At 53.5% G+C, this 21,884-nt stretch overlaps 3 protein-coding genes across 6 annotated transcripts in view; 2 read left to right on the top strand and 1 right to left on the bottom strand.

Moving 5' to 3' along the window:
- HEXD (hexosaminidase D) overlaps positions 1-9,021 on the top strand; it is a 22,418-nt gene extending 13,397 nt beyond the window's left edge. The window contains exon 13 of the mRNA XM_088788922.1: positions 5,805-9,021. Coding sequence (XP_088645048.1) covers positions 5,805-5,808 — 4 coding nt within the window. The 3' untranslated portion in view covers positions 5,809-9,021. The remainder of the gene's footprint in view (positions 1-5,804) is intronic.
- CYBC1 (cytochrome b-245 chaperone 1) lies at positions 139-5,263 on the bottom strand. 3 transcript variants are annotated; one of them, XM_019735606.3, is made up of 7 exons: positions 5,110-5,263; positions 4,648-4,771; positions 3,813-3,854; positions 3,147-3,220; positions 2,371-2,467; positions 1,631-1,775; positions 139-1,297 (listed from the first exon to the last, which is right to left on the bottom strand). In XM_019735606.3, the coding sequence occupies exons 2-7, from the start codon at positions 4,730-4,732 to the stop codon at positions 688-690; spliced, it is 1,053 nt and encodes a 350-aa protein (XP_019591165.2). In that variant the 5' UTR covers positions 4,733-4,771; positions 5,110-5,263; the 3' UTR covers positions 139-687. The 3 variants fall into 3 exon arrangements, with proteins under 3 accessions (XP_019591165.2, XP_019591166.1, XP_074177092.1); XM_019735607.3 differs by having other exon boundaries at positions 139-1,256; positions 5,110-5,262; XM_074320991.2 differs by lacking the exon at positions 5,110-5,263 and having other exon boundaries at positions 4,648-5,103.
- Positions 8,882-21,884, top strand: part of NARF (nuclear prelamin A recognition factor) — a 19,443-nt gene continuing 6,440 nt past the window's right edge. Inside the window, exons 1-5 of one of the 2 annotated variants that reach the window (XM_019735608.3) lie at positions 8,882-9,020; positions 10,191-10,271; positions 13,121-13,264; positions 16,127-16,259; positions 19,023-19,157. In XM_019735608.3, the coding sequence (XP_019591167.2) occupies positions 8,994-9,020; positions 10,191-10,271; positions 13,121-13,264; positions 16,127-16,259; positions 19,023-19,157 (520 nt within the window). In that variant the 5' untranslated portion in view covers positions 8,882-8,993. Of the gene's footprint in view, positions 9,021-10,190; positions 10,272-13,120; positions 13,265-16,126; positions 16,260-17,668; positions 17,712-19,022; positions 19,158-21,884 lie in introns of those variants that run through there. The other variant, XM_088788923.1, reaches the window with a different exon arrangement.

Here is a 21,884-nt window from a genome sequence, read left to right on the forward strand (position 1 = left end):
GCAGTCAGGCCTTCGCAGTGGCCCCAGCACAGGGTCTAAAACAAGCTAGCCCAGGTGGGCGTGGAGTTGGCAGGCTGATCCCTACCCCTCCTCAGAGGGCATCTCTCAGCCCTCTACACCAACATACCAGAACCCAACTACAGCGTTCCACTCTTTTATTTTAGGGAAAAAGCATTTCGGATTTGGCCATTGAAAAACCTAAGTGGGCAGGTTTAAATAGACTGTTCCCAAACTAAGGGCTGGCTGCTGAGAAGAGAGGATGCCAGCAACTGCTGTCCTTACTGTCCCCCAAGCAGTTGCAGCCCTGATTTGGGCAATCCCCCGGTTTTCCAGGTTCTCCCCGGCCGTTCCCAGATGCAGCTTCGAGAGCTTCTGCTCTCCAGGTCCAGCTTGCATGGGCACAGCCCACTTCCTGCCACACACCAAGCCCAACTGCCAGGTCTTCCCAGGGTTGAGAGAAGCTGGGACTCTGACTTCTAAGGGCGAGGTCCTGGTTTGAATGCACGAGGCTGGACAAGACAACCTCTTTTCTTGCCAAGTAGCCTTGGCCTAGGCTGAGGGGGGGAGGGGCTGCTCCCCTGACAGCCCAGCTGTAGTCCTGCTTGGGTACGAGGTGAGCCACCTTGGTACAGAACGGTTTGCAGCACCCAGAGGAGCCCCACAGCGTCCACAGGCAAGCACTCGTGACTACTGGGGACGTCTGGACAGGAGGATGCTGTGTGGGAGCCGGTCGGAGAAGACGCTGGGATCCGTGTCCACAGAGCCTGACCCAGCCGCTGGCCCCACGCTGGCCTGCTGAAGCACCGCTGTAACCTGCGAGTTGGCTCCTGCGGGACGTGGGCTGACAAACCTCCCCACTCCAGTGCTCCATCTCGGCAGGAATGCTGGCCCAGCCCTGTCACACCCCACACTGCCCAGGCTGGCACTGTCTGATTCCAGGAGGCCCATGCCCTTCCTGCACCCGTTGGAGGCTGCAGAGAAGGTCCAGCTGTGGTTTTGCTCAGAGGGCAGATCAAGCAGCAGGATGCCTCCCTGGGGCTGCCAGGGACACAGTCGGGTGAGGGGGGAGACGGGCAGGTGGCCCATTAGGCCAGCCGAAGTGCTGTCAGAACCAAGGCCAGGGGATCCGGCGGGGTCAGCTCTGGCTCTCAGGGCCGTCGGCCTCGCTGTCGCTGCTCTGAGACAGCTCCCCGGGACTCTCAAGGCGGTGCAGCTCCAGGAAGGTGGCAATGAGCATGGCGATGGCTTCCACGTCACTGGGCCGGGCCAGCACCGAGAGGAAGGGCTGGTTGCCACACTAAGAAGTGCCAGCACCCCCAGCGTTCCCCACCAGGACCCGGCACCTTCCGCCCTGGCCCCTACCCTCACCCGACCCCAGCCTAGCCCTTGTCCTGTAGGGACCCCTGAGGCCCCCATCCCATCCCATCATCATGGGGACCCCTGGCATCCCCATCCCCTGCTGTCCCTGTGGTGACCCCAACACCCCCTAGCGGTGATGGCAGGCCTGTCCCCAGCCTCCCCAGGGTCCTCTCCCCGTGCCCCACGTACTGCATGGTCTGTTGTGAGGGCCACCCAACCGGGTGAGCCAGATGAGCAGCCCTGGCCCATCACACTGGCCGCCTTGGCTTACCTGCGGTGGCCCATGACAGCGCTCTGGGTGAGGGGGTGGGAGAAGCCCGTTGCAAAGCGCAGCATCACCACGTAGCCTTTCCCAAAGTACCGCACCTTCTCTTCCTCCACATTCACGTCCCGGATGTCATTCAACAGGACCACCACTGCGGTGGGGACAGGTCAGGTGCATGGCAGCAGCAGCAACCCCGGCCCCTGCCCCCCCCCCCCCCCCCCCCGTGTGCCGAGTGCGGTCACTGCAGGGGCCTCTACAGCGGACCGCATCAAGCTGGCTACTCTGCAGAAGGCGCTGGTCACTGTCTGAGGCTGGGCCTCAGAACACAGCCGAGACGCTGACCTGGGATGTCACAGGTCAGTGACCAGTGCAGGGCCACACAGCTGCCGGTTAACATCCTCTGGGTGAGAAGGAATGTTTGCTGGACCCATCGTGGCCTTGAGAAGCCTGCCTGTCATGAGCAGTCTGACACGTTGGGCAGTTTAGCATGATACTGCCTGTCTTTTTCCTTTCCCCAACTGCTGTAAATGTCTTCCTGGACCCTAGTGTCTGGTCAACGAGCTGGGGGCTGCCTGGCAATAGCCTTCAGGCCAGGGTGCATCTAGGGGCACCCCGTGTCTGTGAGGTGGTCCACAACCCCAGTCACCGAGTGTTTCCAGGCCTCAGGCCCGGTCCCAGCCATCACACATGTTCGCTGCCCTCCATCCAGCTCATGGTACCCAGTGTCCCGTTTGCTCCCCACAAACCTTGGTCATGGCCGACTCTGGAAAGAGTCAGCAGCTTCTTATACAAGCTAAACGTCTTCAGCACGACCTTCCCAGTGCTCTTGTCGAAGACAGCTTCCTGGAAAAGCCGCCAGAAGGGTCACCTGGCTGCTGGCCTCTGTCATGAGCCAACTGCACACCAACCTCCAGGGAGGGGGCCCGAGCTCGCCGACTGTGTCCCACCCTTGCCTGAGCAGGCACTGAAGAAGGGGGCACCCCTTTTCCTTTCCATCCCAGTAACCCTGATGCCTGAAGTGCTGCCCTGCCAAAGCCAAACACCTGCAGCCTGACCCTAGGACTCGGGACAGTTCAGGGGGCCGGGGGTAAAGAGAGTGGGACACCAAGGCAGGGCTCTCTCCTTTTTGCCAGCAAAAGTAGAATGGCCAAGATCATCAAACAAGGGAATGGGGGCCAGGGGTCAGGCAGCAGGACCAGGCCAGGCAGTTCAAAGGACTCAAGAAGGGAGTAAGGGGGAGGGGACCGGCCTCCAAGGGAGCAGGCTGGCACCTCGTTTCATTCTGTGCTACAACACTCAGGAGGAAAGTGGGTAAAACAGTCATGAGTAGCTTCGAGGAGAAAAGTAGCTTCAGACGATTCCTTGGCCCAGGAACAGTCATGGACAGCCAACACCCAGGGGCCGAACCCAGCTAACCAGAAACCCCTGCGCTAACGTCTCAGGATGGGGCACCAGGCCTGGACCTGCCTTCCTGCTGAGTCTCACTGCAGCGAACCCGAGCTGAAACCCGTACCGGCCTTACCTCCCAGTCCTCCAGGTTCTGTACAGCCACGAACAGGCAGCCCGTGACATAGAAGAGCTTCCAGCCCAGACTATCTGGAGGGTAATCACAGGGCACAGCCAGTGAGGATGGCAGTAGAGGGGCAGAGGCCAACCTGCCCACAGGGTCCCCCCCCAGCACAGCTGCTTTCCCAGACAGGGCAGGGGTGGCATCTGGGGGTCCCCACCCGGGGCAGCTGCCTGGCCTTGCTGGCCCTGCCTGTCACTCAGGACCATGTGGGACACATCCCACCGGCTCTTCCCTCAGCTCTTCTGGATCTGGGTGTTTACTCAAGTGGTCGGATCTTGGCGATCACGGCATGGTTTGTGATGATGGAGAAGTGGGGACACTCATGGGGAGTGGCTGACGGCATGGTGCGTCCCTGCAATAGAACCCTAAGCAGATTCAAGAGAGTGCCTTTTCGAAGGATAATTTTTGACACAAGAAAATGCCCGAGATGTAAGAAGTGAAAGGCCCAGGCTGCACGGGACGTGGCCATTAGGAAGAACACCCGTGCACGGGGGTAGTGCATCAAGGTGGTGCAGTGCCCATGGACCACCAGGGGCTGGCGGTGACAAGCGATGGGCTTGCCTGTTCTATTTTCTGAAGAGCTGAGGAAGTTACTGGGGGGCAGATGGTGCATCTCACCTGCACTGTAGTAGGCAGCAGCCAGGCCAATCGACAAGATTCCTGCGAAGAGAAAGCAGGTGCCTTCTTATTGGACCCCCCCCCCTTGCGTAGAGCCCACCTCCTCCCCACTGTCAACGATGGCTGTGGGCGGGGAGAAGGGGCAGAGAAGACCACCAGATTCAGAAGTGGGGGAACAGCCAGGAAGTTCATTCAGAAACATGGCATATGCTGTTCATAGTATTCACTGGACGTGTCCGTCCATGCGGCCTCCGGAGCTGACTGGGGAACCAGACAGGAGCCGAGGGGGGTTTTACCCACGTGGTGTGGAATGAAGACGAGGGTACGCAAAGAATCACAACAGCCACATGAGAAACAGGCAGGAGGCCACATGCAGGGTCATGGGAAAGAAAGACCAGAGACAGGCTGCTGAAGGCACAGCGGCCGCTCCTCACACCTCCAATCCAGTCAACACCGTGACTGGAGGCCAGGCAGCCGCCCCCACTTACTCCTCACTGAGGAAGAGGAAAACGGACGCACTGTCGCCCATCACGTGGGCCTGTGACATAAATCACAGACACCTGCGACCAGGTGTATGGAAGCAAGTGAAACGGGAAACATGGGTATGGGGACCTCGGAAGAGCACCGCGTTACCGAAAGGACGTTAGGTGGTGAAAAAGACAGACAGACAGACACCATCTATAACAGCAGGCACGTAAGACAAGATTTGCAAGAATACAAAGAAGTGAAATAGCTACTCTATTTTGGGATCAAAACAAGGAAAAAAATTCAGTTTAATTTTCATCCTTCTTTAAAGGTAGGTTTTTCATTTGGGGGAAAACACGGAAATCCTCACCAACCAGCAGGGACCAGGATCTGATGCCCGGAGCCCTCTTCAGATGGAGGCAGGAGCTGGTACGCGTCTCCACCTGCATGTACATCCCTGGACCGTGTGGGCACCACTCTCAACAGACCAGGGGCTGCGGAGGGCACACAGGCAGCTGCAGCCCTGCAGCCACTGCCCGCTGACGAGCGCCTGGCTCACCAGGGCAGGAGGCCGGGGCTGGCCCCCCAGCGAGGCCGGCACAGGCCGGGGAACGAGTCAGCCCGTGCTGACCGGAGTCTCTGTGGCCACCAAGCACGTCACTTAATCCCCCAGGGACTGGTCCTCTGGAAGTTAGGCCCCTCTCTGCTCAGCTACAGAAGCGCTGGGCTACTTCACAGAGGACCAGGGTCTGCGTCCCGAGCCCGCGCTCCCGAGAGCGGGACCTGCAACCCCCGACGCCCACCCCGATGGCGACCACTGCCAGTCGCCTACCGAAAACGCAGACCGGCGGACGCAGCAAGGGAGGCCTGGATCCGCCGACTTCCAGGGTTGGGGGCGGGCCGACTGACTTCCGGGCCCTTGGGGCAGCGTGACGGCTGACTTCCGGGGTTGGAGGCGGGGCGTCTGACTTCCGCACCCGCAGGGTGGGGCGGGGCGGCGGTGACTTCCGGAATTGTGGGGCGGGGCGACGCGCACTTCCGGCTTGGGGGCGGGACCGCAGGCTCCTGGAATTAGGAGGTGGGTGTGGTGCTGATTCAGCGGTCGTGAGGGCGGCGTATCCTCCGAGTGGTTGGGCTCCGGCGGAGTGAATGTAGGAAAGAGGGTGCGACAGCGCTGACTTTGGGGTAGGGGGCGACGCTGACTTCCGGACCTCCCATTTAACCACCCCGACGTGGTAGAGTAAGAAATGATCCCGGAACAGCCCTGGCTTTGTTGCAGAGCAAGTGGAGCCAGCAAATGCAATCGGAGAGCAAGTGGTCTGTGCAGTGACGGCCACGGGTTGTGGAGGCCCCGTCCTTGTGCTGAGAACGTCTGGGGTAACTGAACCCTTAGAAGCTCTGTCATTTATACCTAAAAACGCCGTTTAAAATGGCTAGGAAAATATGCACTTAAAGTTAATCTGACAACAGATGTATGCAAATTTATGGTAAAAATTGTTTAAACGTTGCCTTTCTATTTCCAACCAGATGAAGGAAACGGGCCCTACCTGGAAGAGGAGAGCCTCCACGGCACAGCCATTGCCTACTTCAGTGGTCTCCAAAGTGGGATGAGCAAGATCTGTGAGATACTGGAAGAAGATACTAGAACTTGCATTCCTATTTATTTTTCTTTCAATATCTATTTTTACGTGTTTTGTAATTTACATAATTTAATACAACAGTGCATAATATTGCCTTATAAAAAGCATACATACGTCAGTATGTATAATCCTAGCAGTTTTAGCAATATAGGCACATGATAAAAATTTTGGAGACAACTTTTCACCTTTACCAGTCGACTTTAGATACTCTCTGCCTGTGGTTCCCAACCATAAACGTGCCTCAGGATCGCCTGGTGGGCTTGTTGTAATACAGACTGCTGGACCCTATTCCCAGAAGTGGGTGGGACCTGTAAACTTAGATGTTGCTGATACTTCTGGACCAGGAATCACACACACCTTGAGAACCTCTGCTCTAAGGTGTAGCAATACTGGGCTCTGACTGAACACGGTAGGTTCTCTCAGCTCACATTCTGCTTTGTTGAAACGGCCCTCCCTCTGTTACGATTCTACACCATCTTGAAGGTCCATTTAAATTGTTAGTAACTCTTTAAGTCTTTACTGCTTGCTGCAGCTGGAAGTGATCTTACTTCTCTGAATTTAGGTAGAACTGGGTTGATACCCATAAAATTCTACTTTGCATTACAGTTATTTGTATAATTTCACGTTTCCTACTAGATTATAAACTGTTTAAAGATGAAGGCTATGCTGGTGTTCTGCAAATATTAAATGAGTGAACAAATAATACCTGATTTGGTTAAAATCCTGCTGAATATTGGTAATAGCAAAAGACTGGAAGTAAATACAATGTCCATAAGTGGGGGAACTGAGTGAATAAAATCTGTATACTGTGCCAATTATCAATGCATTATATCTCAGGTCTAAATTCCAAACTTCATTGCCTGCTCTGTGAAAATAGATCTGAGCCCTTGATTTTTTTTCTGTGCTCTCTGGTGTGATGTTAAGCTTTGTCAATAGAGGGTGATGGATAGACACTGCAGGAAGAAGACCTTTTCTTCTTGGTTCTTGGAGAAAAGACTGATTTCGGATCTGAAGCAAAAAGTGAACAAGGAAGTGTATCAAAAAACAGAGAGACTATTAGTGTCTTATTAGAAGAACTTCAGAGCCTAACTGAAGAGATTCTCATTGCTGAAAAAAGATAAGTATTTGAGCAACAATAAGAATAATTAGAATGAATTGAAAATACTCATGTATTTAAGTACATCATTCTTCATAATGTAATTTCTTTGTTCACTTTTGAAAGATGCTGAGAAACAAACTTGGTCTTGTTGACCAGTTAATGAAGGAAAAGAATCAAGGATTTATCCTGCCTTTCTTTATAAACTTTACAACGGAGAAACCAAACAGTGGAGAAGAATTTCTCATTGTAGAAGTATTCCCTCTAATAAATGAAGAACAAATGGTAGGATTTAACTATCACCCTAATGGATGGATGGGTCGGTGGATTAATCGAACTAGGCAATTTCATCAATGGCTGGTAATTAACATCACAAAAAGTAGAAACTCCTAATGGAATTACACAACAGCATCTATGAAGTAGTCTTGCCAAAAAAAAAAAAAATTTAACCTAGGATCAAGCCACTAGAATGTTCCAATTACCCTTTACTGTAAATTCAGAGGGCAAAGGTATACTAAAGGACTCCAGAAGGATGCAGTCAGTAATTGCAAGAAACCCTAGGTGAACAATCTGATTTCTTGAATGGAACCTACACATTTAAAACAAAACAAAGATACAGACTTAAGACACAGACTTCTCTGTACTATCTGTGCAGCTTCTAAGTGATCCTCAAGTTCTGTCAGAACAAAACGACTTTTTTTTTCTAAAGAGACACTTAAAAAATACAAAAACAAATTGTAATATAGACTATTAGTTAGAACACATTGGACCTTGTTTAGATCCCAATTTAAACTGAAAAAAGGAATTAGATGATTGGGGAAACCTGGACACTATTTTTGATTAAATTAAGTGTAATTTGCTTTTTTCACACATGATAATAGTATTGTTTGTTTCAAAATCATTAACAAAAATATATGCAATGATAACCTAAACATCCTCTTATGCTGAAGATTGAAGGAAGGTGTTTTCTGAGAAGTGCTGACATGGATTTGAACAATGCAGAACGTTAATCTGGCGGCCAGTTGATACCTGAATTCAATTTGTAAAAAGCTGTATTAACCAAAAATTCTGTAAATAAATAAATTAAATAATTAATGGGGAAAAAATTAAAAGATCCTAGTTGGGTTTCTGGGACCTGGAACACTCTTACGTATTTTGTTGATCTATGTGACTGCAAAGTTCTGGGATTCCTGAGGACGCCTGGAGTTTAATAAAGACACACACACAAGTTGCTTTTCTTACTCTTGACTGAACTCTTCCAAGCATGCTCCCATTTCTGATGATCCTGTGTGAGTATGCCCTGGTTTTATAAAATGTGTATCATTAAGAGTCCATTTTCATTTAGCCCTGCACAGTGGTATCATTTCGTGGAGAAACAGTATTCTTTGTAAAGTGTAAGGGCCGAATCCCCAGTGTGCCTGCTATGATGCAGACCAGACACCAGTGCTCAGCAGCGCACACTTCACACCGTCCTCGTGCTCGGGCGGACCACGTGCTCACCAAGTACCGCCGCGCGTGCGCACTGCCGCCTCCCCGGCCTACGTGATGCGCCTCGGGGAGGCAATGGCGGCAGGCCGGGGCCGCGCCTTCTCCTCTCCTCGCTGGGGCGGCGCCGTCTCCGCCCGGCCAACACCAGAAGAGAGGTGCGTGACCGGCATGGAGCTGACGTCCCCCAGGTCCGCGGTACAAACACGTCTCACTGCCTCCGACACTAACTCACTCGGCGCCGCCGCGCGAAAAGCTGCCCCGACCTCCGGAGCGTCCGACTGAGGCGGGCCGCACTCCGCCCCCGCACGCTGCGATTGGCTCCAGGGCCGGGCCCGCCCCTCTCCGGCTTCCTTATTGGCGGAGCGGAGCCGCTGGGTGGGGCCGCGCCGGGGGCGAAGATAACAAAGGGCGGCGGGCGGCCGGCGGCGGTGACCGAGTTTCCCGGTGCTTCCCGCAGGTCACGCACCCTGGCCCTCGCCTACCCCGCTCCAGATGAAGTGTGAGCACTGCACGCGGAAGGTGGGCCCCGTGCGCTCCGTCTGGGGCCCGACGGTCGGTCCGGCAGGGGTCGGGTCGGGGGGTCGGCCCCCCGGGGTCGGGGGACTGGAGGCCGAGTGACGGGTCAGGGCGTCGGGGCTGCTCGCTGACCGGCCCTGGAGCCCTTGTCCTCAGAGCGGGCGGCTCGGCGAGCTTGGGCGGGGGCGCGCGGGCGGCCGCTCGCCCGCGGTCCCGGACTCGCAGCTGCGAGGGCTTGGGCCTCCGCGTCACTTCCCCGACCGCCCTCGGGGTCAGACTGGGGCAGTCACTGTCTTAACAGTCCGCCCGGCTTGCGGGTGGGTGGACGAGGGCGGTGGGTGGCTCGTAACTCGGAGCAGCCAGTGGTGTGAGCACTGACTCTGCGCCTTGCCAGGCGTTTGGTGCTGCTGCGTGCGTGTCGGGTTTCCTTTGCAGGCGCCCTGGGTGCTGCTGTCTCTTTAGTTGTCAGTGCACTTAAATATCCGCTCAAAATATCCCTGAAGCCAGGAACCGCAGAAAAGCAAACCAACCTGTTACCCCGCAGGGCAGTCATAGCAAGCACTGTTCTTGATGTGAACAATTGGTAGTGTTTTTGAGGGATTTTTATACTTCCTAAAAACTTAAGTGCTCATAGTAACGAAACAGTACAGAAGTGTAGGAAGGAAACTTGGCTGGTCCTCTCCACCGGGGTGACCATGTAACCGTGTTCCTATCCTGTGATAACATGAAACCATACAGTGCAGCTGAGGGATTTTTTGCATTGTTTGTTTTTCCAAAAATTGGGTCACATCCTAACTATTATTCTATCAGTTGCCCTTTTTTAACCTAATATTGTATAAGAGATGCCTCTTGAGAGCATTTCATATATTTCTAGGTCATTGTATTCTAAGTATACAGGTGTCCAGGTAGTCAGGCACTAATTTACCGGTTGACAGAAGGCACATTGCTGCCAGTTTTCAGTTAACGTGAACCATACAGATATAGTGGTGTGTGTGTGTGTGTGTGTGTGTCCGTGTCCGTGTCCGTGTGTCCGTATGCGTTCACAAGGACAGGTGCTTTTATTTCTTTAGGAAAGATTTCTAGACGTGAGGTTAATTGATCAGAGAGCATGCACATTTAAAAAAAAATGAGTCACATTAAAAGTTTTTTCATTTGTTCCTTTGCCTTTTCAAGGAATGTAGCAAAAAAACAAAAACCGATGACCAACAGAATGCATCAGTCGATGTACCGAGTCCGCCCCAGGAGAGTGGAGAGGCAAGTAGATTCTTCAGTTCTGTATCAGCCTGGAGTAAACAGTAGCTGCTGGTTTTCTTCTCTTTGGGAACTCACGTCGCTGCACACATCATTGCTCTAAGAAAGAAAGATGTGAGGAAGGAGTGGGCTAAAGCCGAGCCCCTGCCTAGAGGCAGGCAGGCTCCTCAGGCAGGTGCAGGCACCTGACCGTCAGGGTGAGAGGGCTGTCTTCTCAAAGTACACCAACACAAACTGCGTTAGGAACAAAGAAAATGCCATTCTTGGTCGTTCATTAAAAGTGATGGTGTAATGTTTAAAGCTCCAATTCTGTTTTTTAATGAAACGTTCTATAAAATGGGGGTTTAGGTAGGTAGTTTACACAGTGATTCAGATCTTATGATTCTGTAAGTGTATTTTTCTAACGGTTTCTTCTCTCACTTCTGGAGTTCTTAAATCCTCCTTCGCTGGTAGTGCTGGCTTATGGGGCACATACCCTGAGCTGGGCACCAGAGGAAGTGCTTTCTCTGTGCGATCTCATTTCACGCTCAGAACCAGCACTTCAAGTAAGCCCTACTGTTGTCCCATTTACAGAGAGAAGGATGCGATGGGGGTTGAGGTCACGTCGTCCCCTAGGCAGTCCTGGTACCGGTCTTACAAGTAGAGAATTGGCAGCACGGAGAAGCAGGCACAGGTGTTCTCTTTAGTTTAGCAGTCCTGATGTGACTGACTGACAGGTGTTGGTCCGGGTCCCTCTGTGTCCCCCACTGCTCTGCGACTAGAGGGCTTAGCGAGTGGCAGGGGCTAACAAACAGGCACTGAGGCGCTAAGGCAGAAGAGGGCATAGAGTGCTTGGGCCTGCGACCTGGAGCAGTGGGCTGGGGCCTCCCCTCCCGCCCTCCGGCTGCATCACCTTAGATGGACAGCTTACCCTGGGAGCCCCAGTTTCCTTATCAGGGACATAGGGACTTAGGTTACTTCTCCCCACCCCCCAGGGCTGTGGTGACGGCGAGATAACGTGTATACACAACCTAAGTGGACGCCCCGCCAGCTCAGTGGGTGGACATCCTGTCGGGATGGGCAGGGAAGGGGCTACTGGACTGGGCGCCAGGATGGTGAGGATTGGGGTGGGACATGAGCCCACCAGGCACAGAGTGGTCTGGGAGAAGGCCAGTGGGAGCCATTGAGGCTGTCTGGACAAGGGGACAGATCAGATGTGCTTTGGGGCAGGTGATGGAGGGCAGCCTCAGCTGGTGGAGCACAGGGAGTATCGAAAAAAGCCACATGAAGGCAGAGGGTAGTGGGGCCTGGCTGGGCCAGTCAGAGTGACAAAAGCAAGAGAGGACGCAGCACACGGAACCGAGTGATCTGAGCTCCGTGGGCCGAGTTCTGTGGGGTGTTGGTGTGGAGGTGGGAGGGAGGCTGGTTGGGGGAAGGGTTGATGCACAGGTTTCTGCAGAGCGCATGTGTTTAGGACGCAGGAGGGGACGGAGGAGGCAGCGTGAGGCGTAGGAAGGGCCTGGGCCTGGCCAGGGAACTCCCGCAGGAGGCTCTGTGCGGTGCATAGGCTGCTGGGGGAGGCACTGCTGGTGCGACAGTACGGGGTGGGGGGGGGGGCACCTCTGCAGGGCAGTGGAGGCAGGATTCTCAGTGCTGCTCCACAGTACCTATTAGGCACCAGCTGTGTGCCAGGCCACATGCTCCAGACCCTTGGAGCGGCAGCTCTGGACCCCCCAGCCCCATCCTGTGCCACTACCACCTTAGAAGTACAAATTCGGGGGCCCCATTCAGACCCTCGTGAGCGTGCGTCCGCAATGTAATGAGGTCCCAGGGTGAGCTACACAGTGACACTCAGGCACGTGGGAGGAGGGTGGTGTCGGGAGGGGCCCACCCAGAGCCATCTATTACCAAGTCATGTTTGAAGGAAAAATAAATGCACAGCTGTCAGGAGCTCTCAGTGACTTGTTGAAATGGCTCCAGTAGGCTTCAGAATGTTTGTGTGTTCATCCACCAAACATTTATTGAGCTCCTTCAGTATGCGGGGACTCTTGGAGGTGCTGCAGAACCCAAGGGAAGGAGTCCCGGTTCCTATTCCCAGAGCTCGCGTTTCATGGACGAGAGACAATACGTGAATGCCAGCTGAGCAGGGCTGTTCCAGCAGGTGTCTGAGTGCCCGAGAGGTGGGCTGGGCTCGTGAAGCATTTCCCGCATGGTGAGACCCAGAGCCTCTGGGGCCAGTATGGCTGGAAGTGAAAGCCATAGGGAGCGACAGGGACAAGGGCCACCAGCTGTGTGGAGAGGCCTCCGAGCAGAGGGGGTGGCTTGTGTCTTAGACCTTGGGCGTTGTAGCGGACCTCAGGCTGCAGAGTGAATACCTGTCAGGAGAGATGAGGGGCCACAGGTGGGTGCCAAGGTTTGTAGTCTGGGCGAACAGCTGAGCGGACTGACTGTTACTGAGCGTCCACAGTTCAGGCCTGGGTGGCAAAGGGCTCTGTTGCACGTGGAGTGCCAGCGCCGGCAGGGAGCTTCCGTGGGCACCGTAGGGCTGGGTGAGCTCATCAGGCAGTGGGGGCTGGACCACAGCTGGAGCCCCCGAGGGATAGAGTAGGGGGCGTGGGGAGGAGGAGGGACCAGCTCCCAGGACAGAGGAGTGCAAGTGACAGTGCTGGCCTGCTCCCATGGTCACCTGTGAGACTCCCTGTCATCACTGGGCTGCATCCGTGCCCTGTTTCCCTCTATCATCTGGAGTGCTGGGCCTGGCCCTGGTGTTGTCCCAGGTGTGTCAGTGCTTACGCTGTTACTTTCCCTGAAGAAGCACATGATACAGAGCTCTTGTTGAGGAATCAGGCCAAAACAGCATCTTTCTTTCACAGAAGGGAGAATTCCACAAGTTGGCTGATGCCAAGATATTTCTGAGTGACTGCCTGGCGTGTGACAGCTGCATGACTGAAGAGGAAGGAGTCCAGGTTTCCCAGCAGAATGCCAAGGACTTCTTCCGTGTTCTGAACCTTAATAAGGTATGGGGTCCGGGTGCTCGGCGCCATGGCCTGGAGGAGGCGGGTGGAGGTCCGGGGTTCGGAAGTCTCTGCTGGGACATGGTGCACACAGGTTGGCCCTGGCCCCGTGTCCCCTTCCATAGTCAGTCCTCTCCAGAGCCCCTCCCCATCAGAACAAAATCAAATGGCCCAGAGTCACGCTCCCTCACTGACTTGGGCAGGGGCTGTGGTCGTACCACCGACTAGGCTCCCCAGCTTGGGGGAGGCTTTGGCCGTGTGAGGTCACACAATGGTGGTGTTTCTGGCATCATGGGATGGCACAGTGGCTGAGCTGATGTGCATAGGCCTCGGGGGCATTCTCAGAGGTGGGGTTCTGTCCTGATGGGCTCCACAGGCTGGGGCGAGGCTCTGCAGACCTCCAGAAAGCCCAGAGTCACTCCTGCCTGGAAGACAGGTGAGAGGAAAAGGAAGGAAAGATGAAGGCAGATGAGCTGGCAGCACGCCCCTCGGTTTGCCCCGCTGCTACTACTGCTCACAGGAAGTTCCCCTGCCCACATGGCTGCGCAGGTGTCACGTGGAGCCCTTGCTGCTGTCCAGGCAGTGCTGGGTGTGCGGCGTTCGGCAGAGTCAAGCAGGCTTCTCAGTGTTTGCCACCCATCCTGTGGCATGTCCCCGACAAGTCCCACGTTCACACAGAAATACATGTGTTTCTGTTGTCAGCATTCATTGGGTCTGGGTGTGACCTCCCTGGTGGGCAGCAGGCCAGAATCTGAACCAGGAGATCCTCGCCCTGTCGGCCATGTTCACCATGTACACCTGTCCCACCTGCTCACCCTCGTCCTCTGGAACCCACGTGGTTTCAGTATTTTATGAGGTGAAACAGTTATTACGGCTGAGGCCCTGGGACCCTCTGTGGGACCACCACAGACTTCTGACTCTGTGGGGTCGGCAGCGTCTGCCAGAGACCTTTAGAAGTGGCTGTCCCTTATGCTCCCACAGCGATAGATGAGGACACCGGGGCCCAGCTCTCTTGGTCACACCGATACCAGGCTCACGTGCTTCCCGCTCTGGCGGTAGGAAAGGTCTCCCTTGCACATTCTTACTGATCAGTGAGCCTGAGGGTCGTGGACACATTTACTGACCATTTACATTTTATGCTGCATGTTTATACTCTGTGTTAGCTCGAAATTACATTCAGCTGCTAGCAACAAAATCCTGCCTCTAGGCACATGACAACTTGGAGGGTTATGCTCTCCCGTGGGGACACCCAGAGGTGAGCTGGCCCCGCAAGCCCCAGGAACCTGCTGTGTTGCTCGGCATCCTCAGCCTGCAGCCCAGGACCCCTGTTACACATGGCCCAGGTCCTTTCTGTCGCTGTCCCTCGTCTTCTGGTGTATGATGCCTCCTTCACACCTGAGTTGTTTCATTCCACGGAACTATGTACATCAGTCTTCTCCCCATGGTGTTTAATTTGCATTTCAGAAGAAAGCCTTTCTTACTGTGAAACATACGTATAGTTTATGTGTTTTATTTTAAGATGCCCTGATACCTGGGCCCATGTTTCTGTTGGTCAGATTTTCTTGGCTAATCTTACATTACCCTGCGTTACTTGTAGGACTTTGACTGGAGTTGTATTGAATTTATAGGTTAGTGTGGGAGAAATGGTTTTTCAGTGTATCATCTTTTCATCTGTGGACGTGCTCTCTGTGTGACCGTCAGTGAAGGGCGACAATTTTCCCCATAAATGTTTGTATCAGGTTATTCCTCAGTTCTCTGTATCTGTAATTTGTTCTTGATGTGATTGGAGTTTTATTGTTGTTTTGTTACGTATTACGTTTTATTCTGATATCTTCTACACTGTCAGTTATTATTGGTGTGTCGAAAGCTGTTGATCTTCAGGGCTGTTTTGTAAACTTAATATGCTAATAGTTTCCTGGATTATCTTAGGTTTGTGGGTTTGTTGACTACAAATGATAAACTTTATCTCTTCCAACCCATATACCTCTTCAGATGATGTCGTTTAGGACCTTGGAATCACTCTCAAGTAACAGTGGTGATAAATAGCACTACCCTCTGTTTTCAGACTCCAGTGAAAATGCTTGTAAAATTTTATGATGAAATAGATGCTTGCAGAGACTTCTGGTACATACCTGCATCAGTCAGCATTGCAGCTCCAGATAATGGTGCCCACGCAGACTGGCGTGAGACAAGGAAATGGTTATCTCATGAAACTGAAAGCTTAGAAGTAGGGGCGGTTCTGGGCTTGGCTGAGTCAGCCTCCCAGGGCTGTCGAGGAGCAGCAGTTCCTTTTCTCTGCTCAGCCTGGCTCTGGGCACAGCTGATCCCCTCCTGGTCATAAACTGGCTCCCTCCTCAGAGCAAGTGACATTTGAGTGAGAATGAAGTGAGTGCGCCCTGGAAATCCCCTGGCAGGGCGTCCGGCAGGGGGACAGGAGGCACCGGGTCAGGCTCCTTAAAACTGTTACAATTTGCGACTAAACGACTTGGGCTTGAGGCCTCTTAGGGGACAGATCTCTGGGCACCATTTCAGTGTGTATATTTTTCACTGTTATGAGTCATTTCAGTTATATATGGGCCAATATTGTAATTTATGTTTTTCCTTTAAAATTATCATTTTCTTCCAGATATTTGCATTTTAATATGAAATTGTTATAAAAATTGACAGAATATCTTGGGATGTCCTGCTTTTTAACCCTAACTTTTTCCTCTTTTTTCTTTAGTTACACTTGCCAGTGTTTCTCTATTTACTAATCTTTTCACAGAACATGTTATGTTCTGTTTGTTCTGGACTGTTTATTATAGTGTCTCTTTTCCATACCCTGTGTGACCCCACATGTATGACATTCTTCTCTGTTTCTCCTAGAAATGTGACTCCTCACTGCACAAGGTGCTGGCCGTGTCAGTGTGTCCTCAGTCTCTGCCTTATTTTGCTGCTAAATTCAGCCTCAGTGTGACTGATGCATCTAGAAGACTCTGCGGCTTCCTCAAAAGTCTTGGTGAGGCGCCCTTGCTATAACTACAACTATGAAGCTATAACTCGAGTTTGTATATGCCCTTCTTATCTCTCGAGTTCAGTTTTCAAGGGCACAGGCCAGGGAAGCACTTCCATGAGAGTCGAGGGCTGTAAGAGGACCCTGCCTGTGACGGTGGTAGATGCGTGTCATTTACCCGCTGTCGTGCAGACGGGTGTTGTGTTACTGCCGGGATGGCCCCTTCAGGAGCGGCAAGTGACCATCTTTGCACAGGGTGGCCGGGGACGTGTGGGGGACTCCACGCCTGCTCGGGGGACCATGGAGGACGTTTATTTGACAGAATCCTGTCTGCAATGACTGGCGTCTGGTTTCCTAGGAAGCTCGAGAGCAGAGCAGAAAGGGATGGGCTGTGTCCATTGTGTGAGGAGCGAAAGTGGGTCAGGTCTCGGCGGTGAATGAACACTGGGACGTATCATCTGCTGTTAGCCTAGAACGGCCCCCCACCCGCGGCGGACTTTTCCGGCCCCCAGAGCATCCTCATACACGGCCATCAACAGGCAAGCTCAAAGAGGGCAACTTGAGCCATTGGCCAAATATGAATTCTTGTTAGTCCTCAGTGGCCTGTTAGAGACAAACCCATTGGGTTACTGATGAAATAGATGGCCAGCCAGCTGGCCTCACTGCCCCTTGGCGTGCTCGGTGCTCAGCAGCTTCCCATGGCGCAGCGTACTGCCAAAACTGAGGCGCAGTTACGATCCCGTCTTAGCTTTCTGAAGATCGAAGTTATTAGATGCTGTGCCATCTCGGGGAAGGGCCCGATTTTGACATTTTTGAAAAATAAGTAGTTGGGTACTTTATGGTAATAATGAGAAGATATTCACAGACCAATTTCTAGGTGATGCTTTAAGATGATACTTAGAATATTGATTATGTTTCTTTTTAAGAATAACTGGCTGCTTTTAAGATTTAGACTGGCTGCAAATATGAAAATTATTTGTTTAAAGTATTTTATTATAATTATTGAAAATACATTCTTTTTCCTTGGGTTTATTTGCCAACTTTAAGAACATTTATTAAAAAGATAGCTCGTTAAAAATCAACATAAAATTAAGACCATCATAAAGATAGGCTTAATCAGTTTACTCATTTATTTTAAAGATGTCAGAGACCATTACAGACTGGAATTTAGTTTAACCAGTGAATTGAAAGGAAATGCTGCTGGTCCCGGATAATACTCCATTACAGTGGTACCTCGGTTTTCAAACGTCTCTGTTGATGAACATTTCGGTTTACGTACGCCTTAAATTTTATGGATCTATGGTATCATGCTAAATTTTCAGTTTTAGGGGTTGATTTTAAAGGTCTGGAACGGATTAATCCATTTTGCGTTACTTTCTATGAGGAAACCGTGCCTCTGTTTTCGAACATTTCAGAACTCGAACGGTCTCCCGGAACGGATCACATTAGAAAACCGAGGTAACACTGTCATTTATATGGGGAGCACTGTACAGTGTTTACATAAATATAGATGGAGAGAAAAAGAGAAAGCAGACGAGAGAACATACCTATTTGATTGCTGAAAATATGTGCTATTGATTAAAAAAAAGATGCACAGTCCGGTACGTCCACAGTAGTGATAGAAATGAGAGCAGAGGGTGACAGCTCACGAGGGTGACCACTAGCTCAGGAGGTGACCCTGGCTCAGGAGGGTGACCGCTGGCTCACGAGGGTGACCACTAGCTCAGGAGGTGACCCTGGCTCAGGAGGGTGACAGCTCAGGAGGGTGACCGCTAGCTCAGGAGGTGACCCTGGCTCAGGAGGGTGACAACTCAGGAGGGTGACCGCTAGCTCAGGAGGTGACTCGTGCAGATGGGTGTTGTGTTACTACCGGGATGGCCCCTTCGGGAGCGGCAAGTGACCACCTTTGCACAGGGTGGCCGGGGACGCGTGGGGGACTCCACGCCTGCTCAGGAGACCATGGAGGGCATTTATTTGACTAGCTCAGGAGGTGACCCTAGCTCAGAAGGGTGACCTCTAGCTCAGGAGGGTGACCTCTAGTTCAGGAGGTGACCGTCGCTCAGGATGGTGACCCTGGCTCAGGAGGTGACACAGGCTCAGGAGGTGACCCTGGCTCAGGAGGGTGACAGCTCAGGAGGGTGACCGCTAGCTCAGGAGGTGACCCTGGCTCAGGAGGGTGACAACTCAGGAGGGTGACCGCTAGCTCAGGAGGTGACTCGTGCAGATGGGTGTTGTGTTACTGCCGGGATGGCCCCTTCGGGAGCGGCAAGTGACCATCTTTGCACAGGGTGGCCGGGGACGCGTGGGGGACTCCACACCTGCTCGGGAGACCATGGAGGGCATTTATTTGACTAGCTCAGGAGGTGACCCTAGCTCAGAAGGGTGACCTCTGGCTCAGGAGGGTGACCCTGGCTCAGGAGGGTGACCCTGGCTCAGGAGGGTGACCCTGGCTCAGGAGGGTGACCCTGGCTCACGAGGGTGACCCTGGCTCAGGAGGGTGACCCTGGCTCAGGAGGGTGACCCTGGTTCAGGAGGGTGACCCTGGCTCAGGAGGGTGACCCTGGCTCACGAGGGTGACCCTGGCTAGGAGGGTGACACAGGCTCAGGAGGTGACCCTGGCTCAGGAGGGTGACCCTGGCTCAGGAGGGTGACCCTGGCTCAGGAGGTGACCCTGGCTCAGGAGGCTGCCTGCGGAACCTGTTCTGTCAGTTGGTCTCTCAGAGGACAGGCCCGGGCGGCGATGTGAAGCTGAGCCCCCCTCCCCTGCAGGGGTGCACTATGTGTTCGACACAACGATAGCTGCGGACTTCAGTATCCTGGAAAGCCAGAGAGAATTCGTGCGTCGGTACCACCAGCACAGTGAGGAGCAGCCCACGTTACCCATGCTGACGTCCGCCTGTCCTGGTGAGTGCCAGGGCCAGCCGCAGTGGCTCCACTTGTCTGAAGCACCCTTCACACAGGCTGCCTGTGGGGCGCGCTGGGCAGTGGGTGAGCTCAGAGGTCAGTAGGCCCAGCCTACTTGGCCTCATAGACCAGGGGAAGGGGTTTGGGCCTGGTGCACAATTTCATGTCACTCAGCATACTCATTAGTTCTGGGTGGTTTGACTGGGGTGTGCGGATGGGGTGGGGGAGAGACCTAACAGCTGAGTGCTAATGTCTTGTCTTCATTTATCTGTATTTCTAAAGTTTCTGGAGCAAATATTATGTATTAGGAAAAGTAAATCTATTTTCTCTCAAAAGTATGACATTTCAGACGTCCACATGATCAAAGATGACGTGGCGAACACTCATCTGTCCTTTGCCAGCTTTAGTAAAAATTATGGAACAAAAAGATTTCTTTACGTTGAAGCTGAGGTTCTATCTGGCAGCACTTTTTAAACCAGTCTAATTAGTATTAGTGTAGAGTCTGGTTCCTGAGGTACAGACGTGACTTATCACAGGCTTTTTAGTTCTGGAAAATTAGAAATTTTGGAACAAGAAGATGTTTAAAGACAACGCATAGGGAAGAAGGAAGAAAGTGCTGTAGTGGTAAGCGACGTTTAGTGACAGTTTGTTTCTGAAAACGTGAGCTCTGTGAGAGCAAAGGAAAGCTGCTCTGTCAGAGCTAGTTGTGGGCTACACAAGTTTCAGGTTTTTCTTCATGTTTCTATCCTCACTTTATCCTCCGCTCAGCAGGGTTCTAGATTTCTCTAGCATCTCACATGTCACTGGTCGATCCCGAGGTGTGTGCTCTATTAATGTAGAATGTTTATACTACGGTTGCTTAGAACTTGGAAATACTTCCCACCCACTGAGAAAACCCTGAGGTGAGATGGGCTGTCTGTGCAAGAGGCCACATGGTTCGTGCACGGGCTGAGCTGTGTCGCTCACCATGGGATGTGCTCCACTTCACGGGCTTGTCCCCGGTGCCTGCTTTGTCCTAGGAAAGTGACTCAGGGATGCTCCCGGGTCTCCCGGGCTTGGGGACCAATTTCTGTGTGCGAGGCCTCAGTGTGGCCCATGGCTCAGAACGGACACTGCTGCCTGTGGTGTCCACCCCGGCAGTGCGTCACTGCAGGTGCCATGCAGGTGTGCAGGGCTCAGGGGTCATCTGGCTCGCAGGCACCTTCCAAGGTCCCTGGTGTCTGTGTGGGTCCCAGCCCGGGTCTCATGCTCTCCTCGTGGGGCCCGTCACTCAGTGCCGTACGCAGCTGGACACTGTGGCTCGGTCCCACCCAGCCAAGGAGGAAGCAGTGTGAGCTGCCCCAAATGGGCCTGTGCCCCTGGGGCAGCAGGATGTGTGGGAAAGCCCGTGCCTTCTGACACCAAAGCAGATTGTCTGTGGACCCTCTTGGGGGAGGCCCTGCTGGGGCGGAGCCTAGGAGGACGCCTCCCCTGCTGGCGAGGCAGGTACCTTGGGCCACAAGCAGCCAGTTCATTCCATCATTCCCACGGGACCCAGGGAGCCCTCTGCGCCCCCCTCTCCCCAGCGAGTGCGCGAGTGAGCACGGTGCTGCTGGGAGCCCCGTCTGTCCCAGAGTTCCCGCCTCTTTCAGCCCCTTTGCCTGCTGTGCACCAGCCACTCCTGCCTCACCAGCCTGACCTTTGCTGCATTCGGTTGTCTCGTTGAGCTGTGCAGGGCTGTTTACTTACAGGTTTGGGGCCTGTAGAAAATCCTACATTCTCCTCTCAGAGCTCTATTACCTCAGCGTGTCAAAACTAACCGTTCAGGTACACCCCTCTCAAATTCAGGGAGGTGGGGTGAGATCTGGTTCAAAACTCACCTTTTCTATAATTTGGCATTGTCATTTTTGCCTCCCTGACAACTTAAGGAACCTAAAGCAGCACCAAGGTCAGGTGACATGACCTGGTGGGTAGAACCGGACCGAGGCGGGCGAGCCTGTGTTGGCTTCCCCACACGCGGAGTCCAGGCTGGGACTGGGCCACACCCATGCGATGTCCCTGCCGGCTGCACCTTGGCCCAGCAGAGGAAGGGGGCGTTTGAGCCGCTCAGCCTGGAGGGGCCTTGTGAGATCCCGCGGTTCGAGAGTGCTCATGGGCAGAATTGCAGGAAGTTGGCTCTCTGAGCCCAGCAAAGTATCTGGAGAGTGGCTGGCCGCGTGCTGGTCCACTGCTCTGAGCACATTACCCTCTCGTGCCCTCAGAGATGGTCACTGAGAAGGGGGTGGCTCTCAGCATGACCGTGCTGCCATGCAGCTCGCAGTGGGGACTCCAGGTGGCGTCTCTGCCCCCTGCCCTGCTCAGTCACGAGTTGCTGATCACAGGTGTCCCTGGGAAGGCGCTAGCCCGTCTGGCTTCGGGTGCCAGGCGCTGTGGGCCATGGGTCCTGGTTTATCCCCCGCACCCCTGCTCAGCCTCTTCCCCTCAGGCCGGGCTTCTCTGGGGGCCCCGGCTTGTGCCTCCCGGAGTTTGGCCTAATCTTGTGTGGTTGCCCAGGCCTTGGAAGCCTTCCCAGCACACAGCAAGCATGCCCACAGCACAGATGCCATCTGCCTGAGAGCTGCGTCTGGGGGTGCTGGCACCTGGGCTGAGACCAGGGTGGGCGGGGCCCTACAAGGCCAGCCCCGAGGTCGTAATGCCTGGGCCCCCAATGGCGCTGTTGTTCGTGGTAGTTGTTCTTTAAGGTAAGCC

The sequence above is a fragment of the Rhinolophus sinicus genome, chromosome 12 (genome assembly GCF_057876585.1).
Source record: "Rhinolophus sinicus isolate RSI-liver-muscle chromosome 12, RSI-T2T, whole genome shotgun sequence".
Classification (NCBI taxonomy): Eukaryota; Metazoa; Chordata; class Mammalia; order Chiroptera; family Rhinolophidae; genus Rhinolophus; species Rhinolophus sinicus.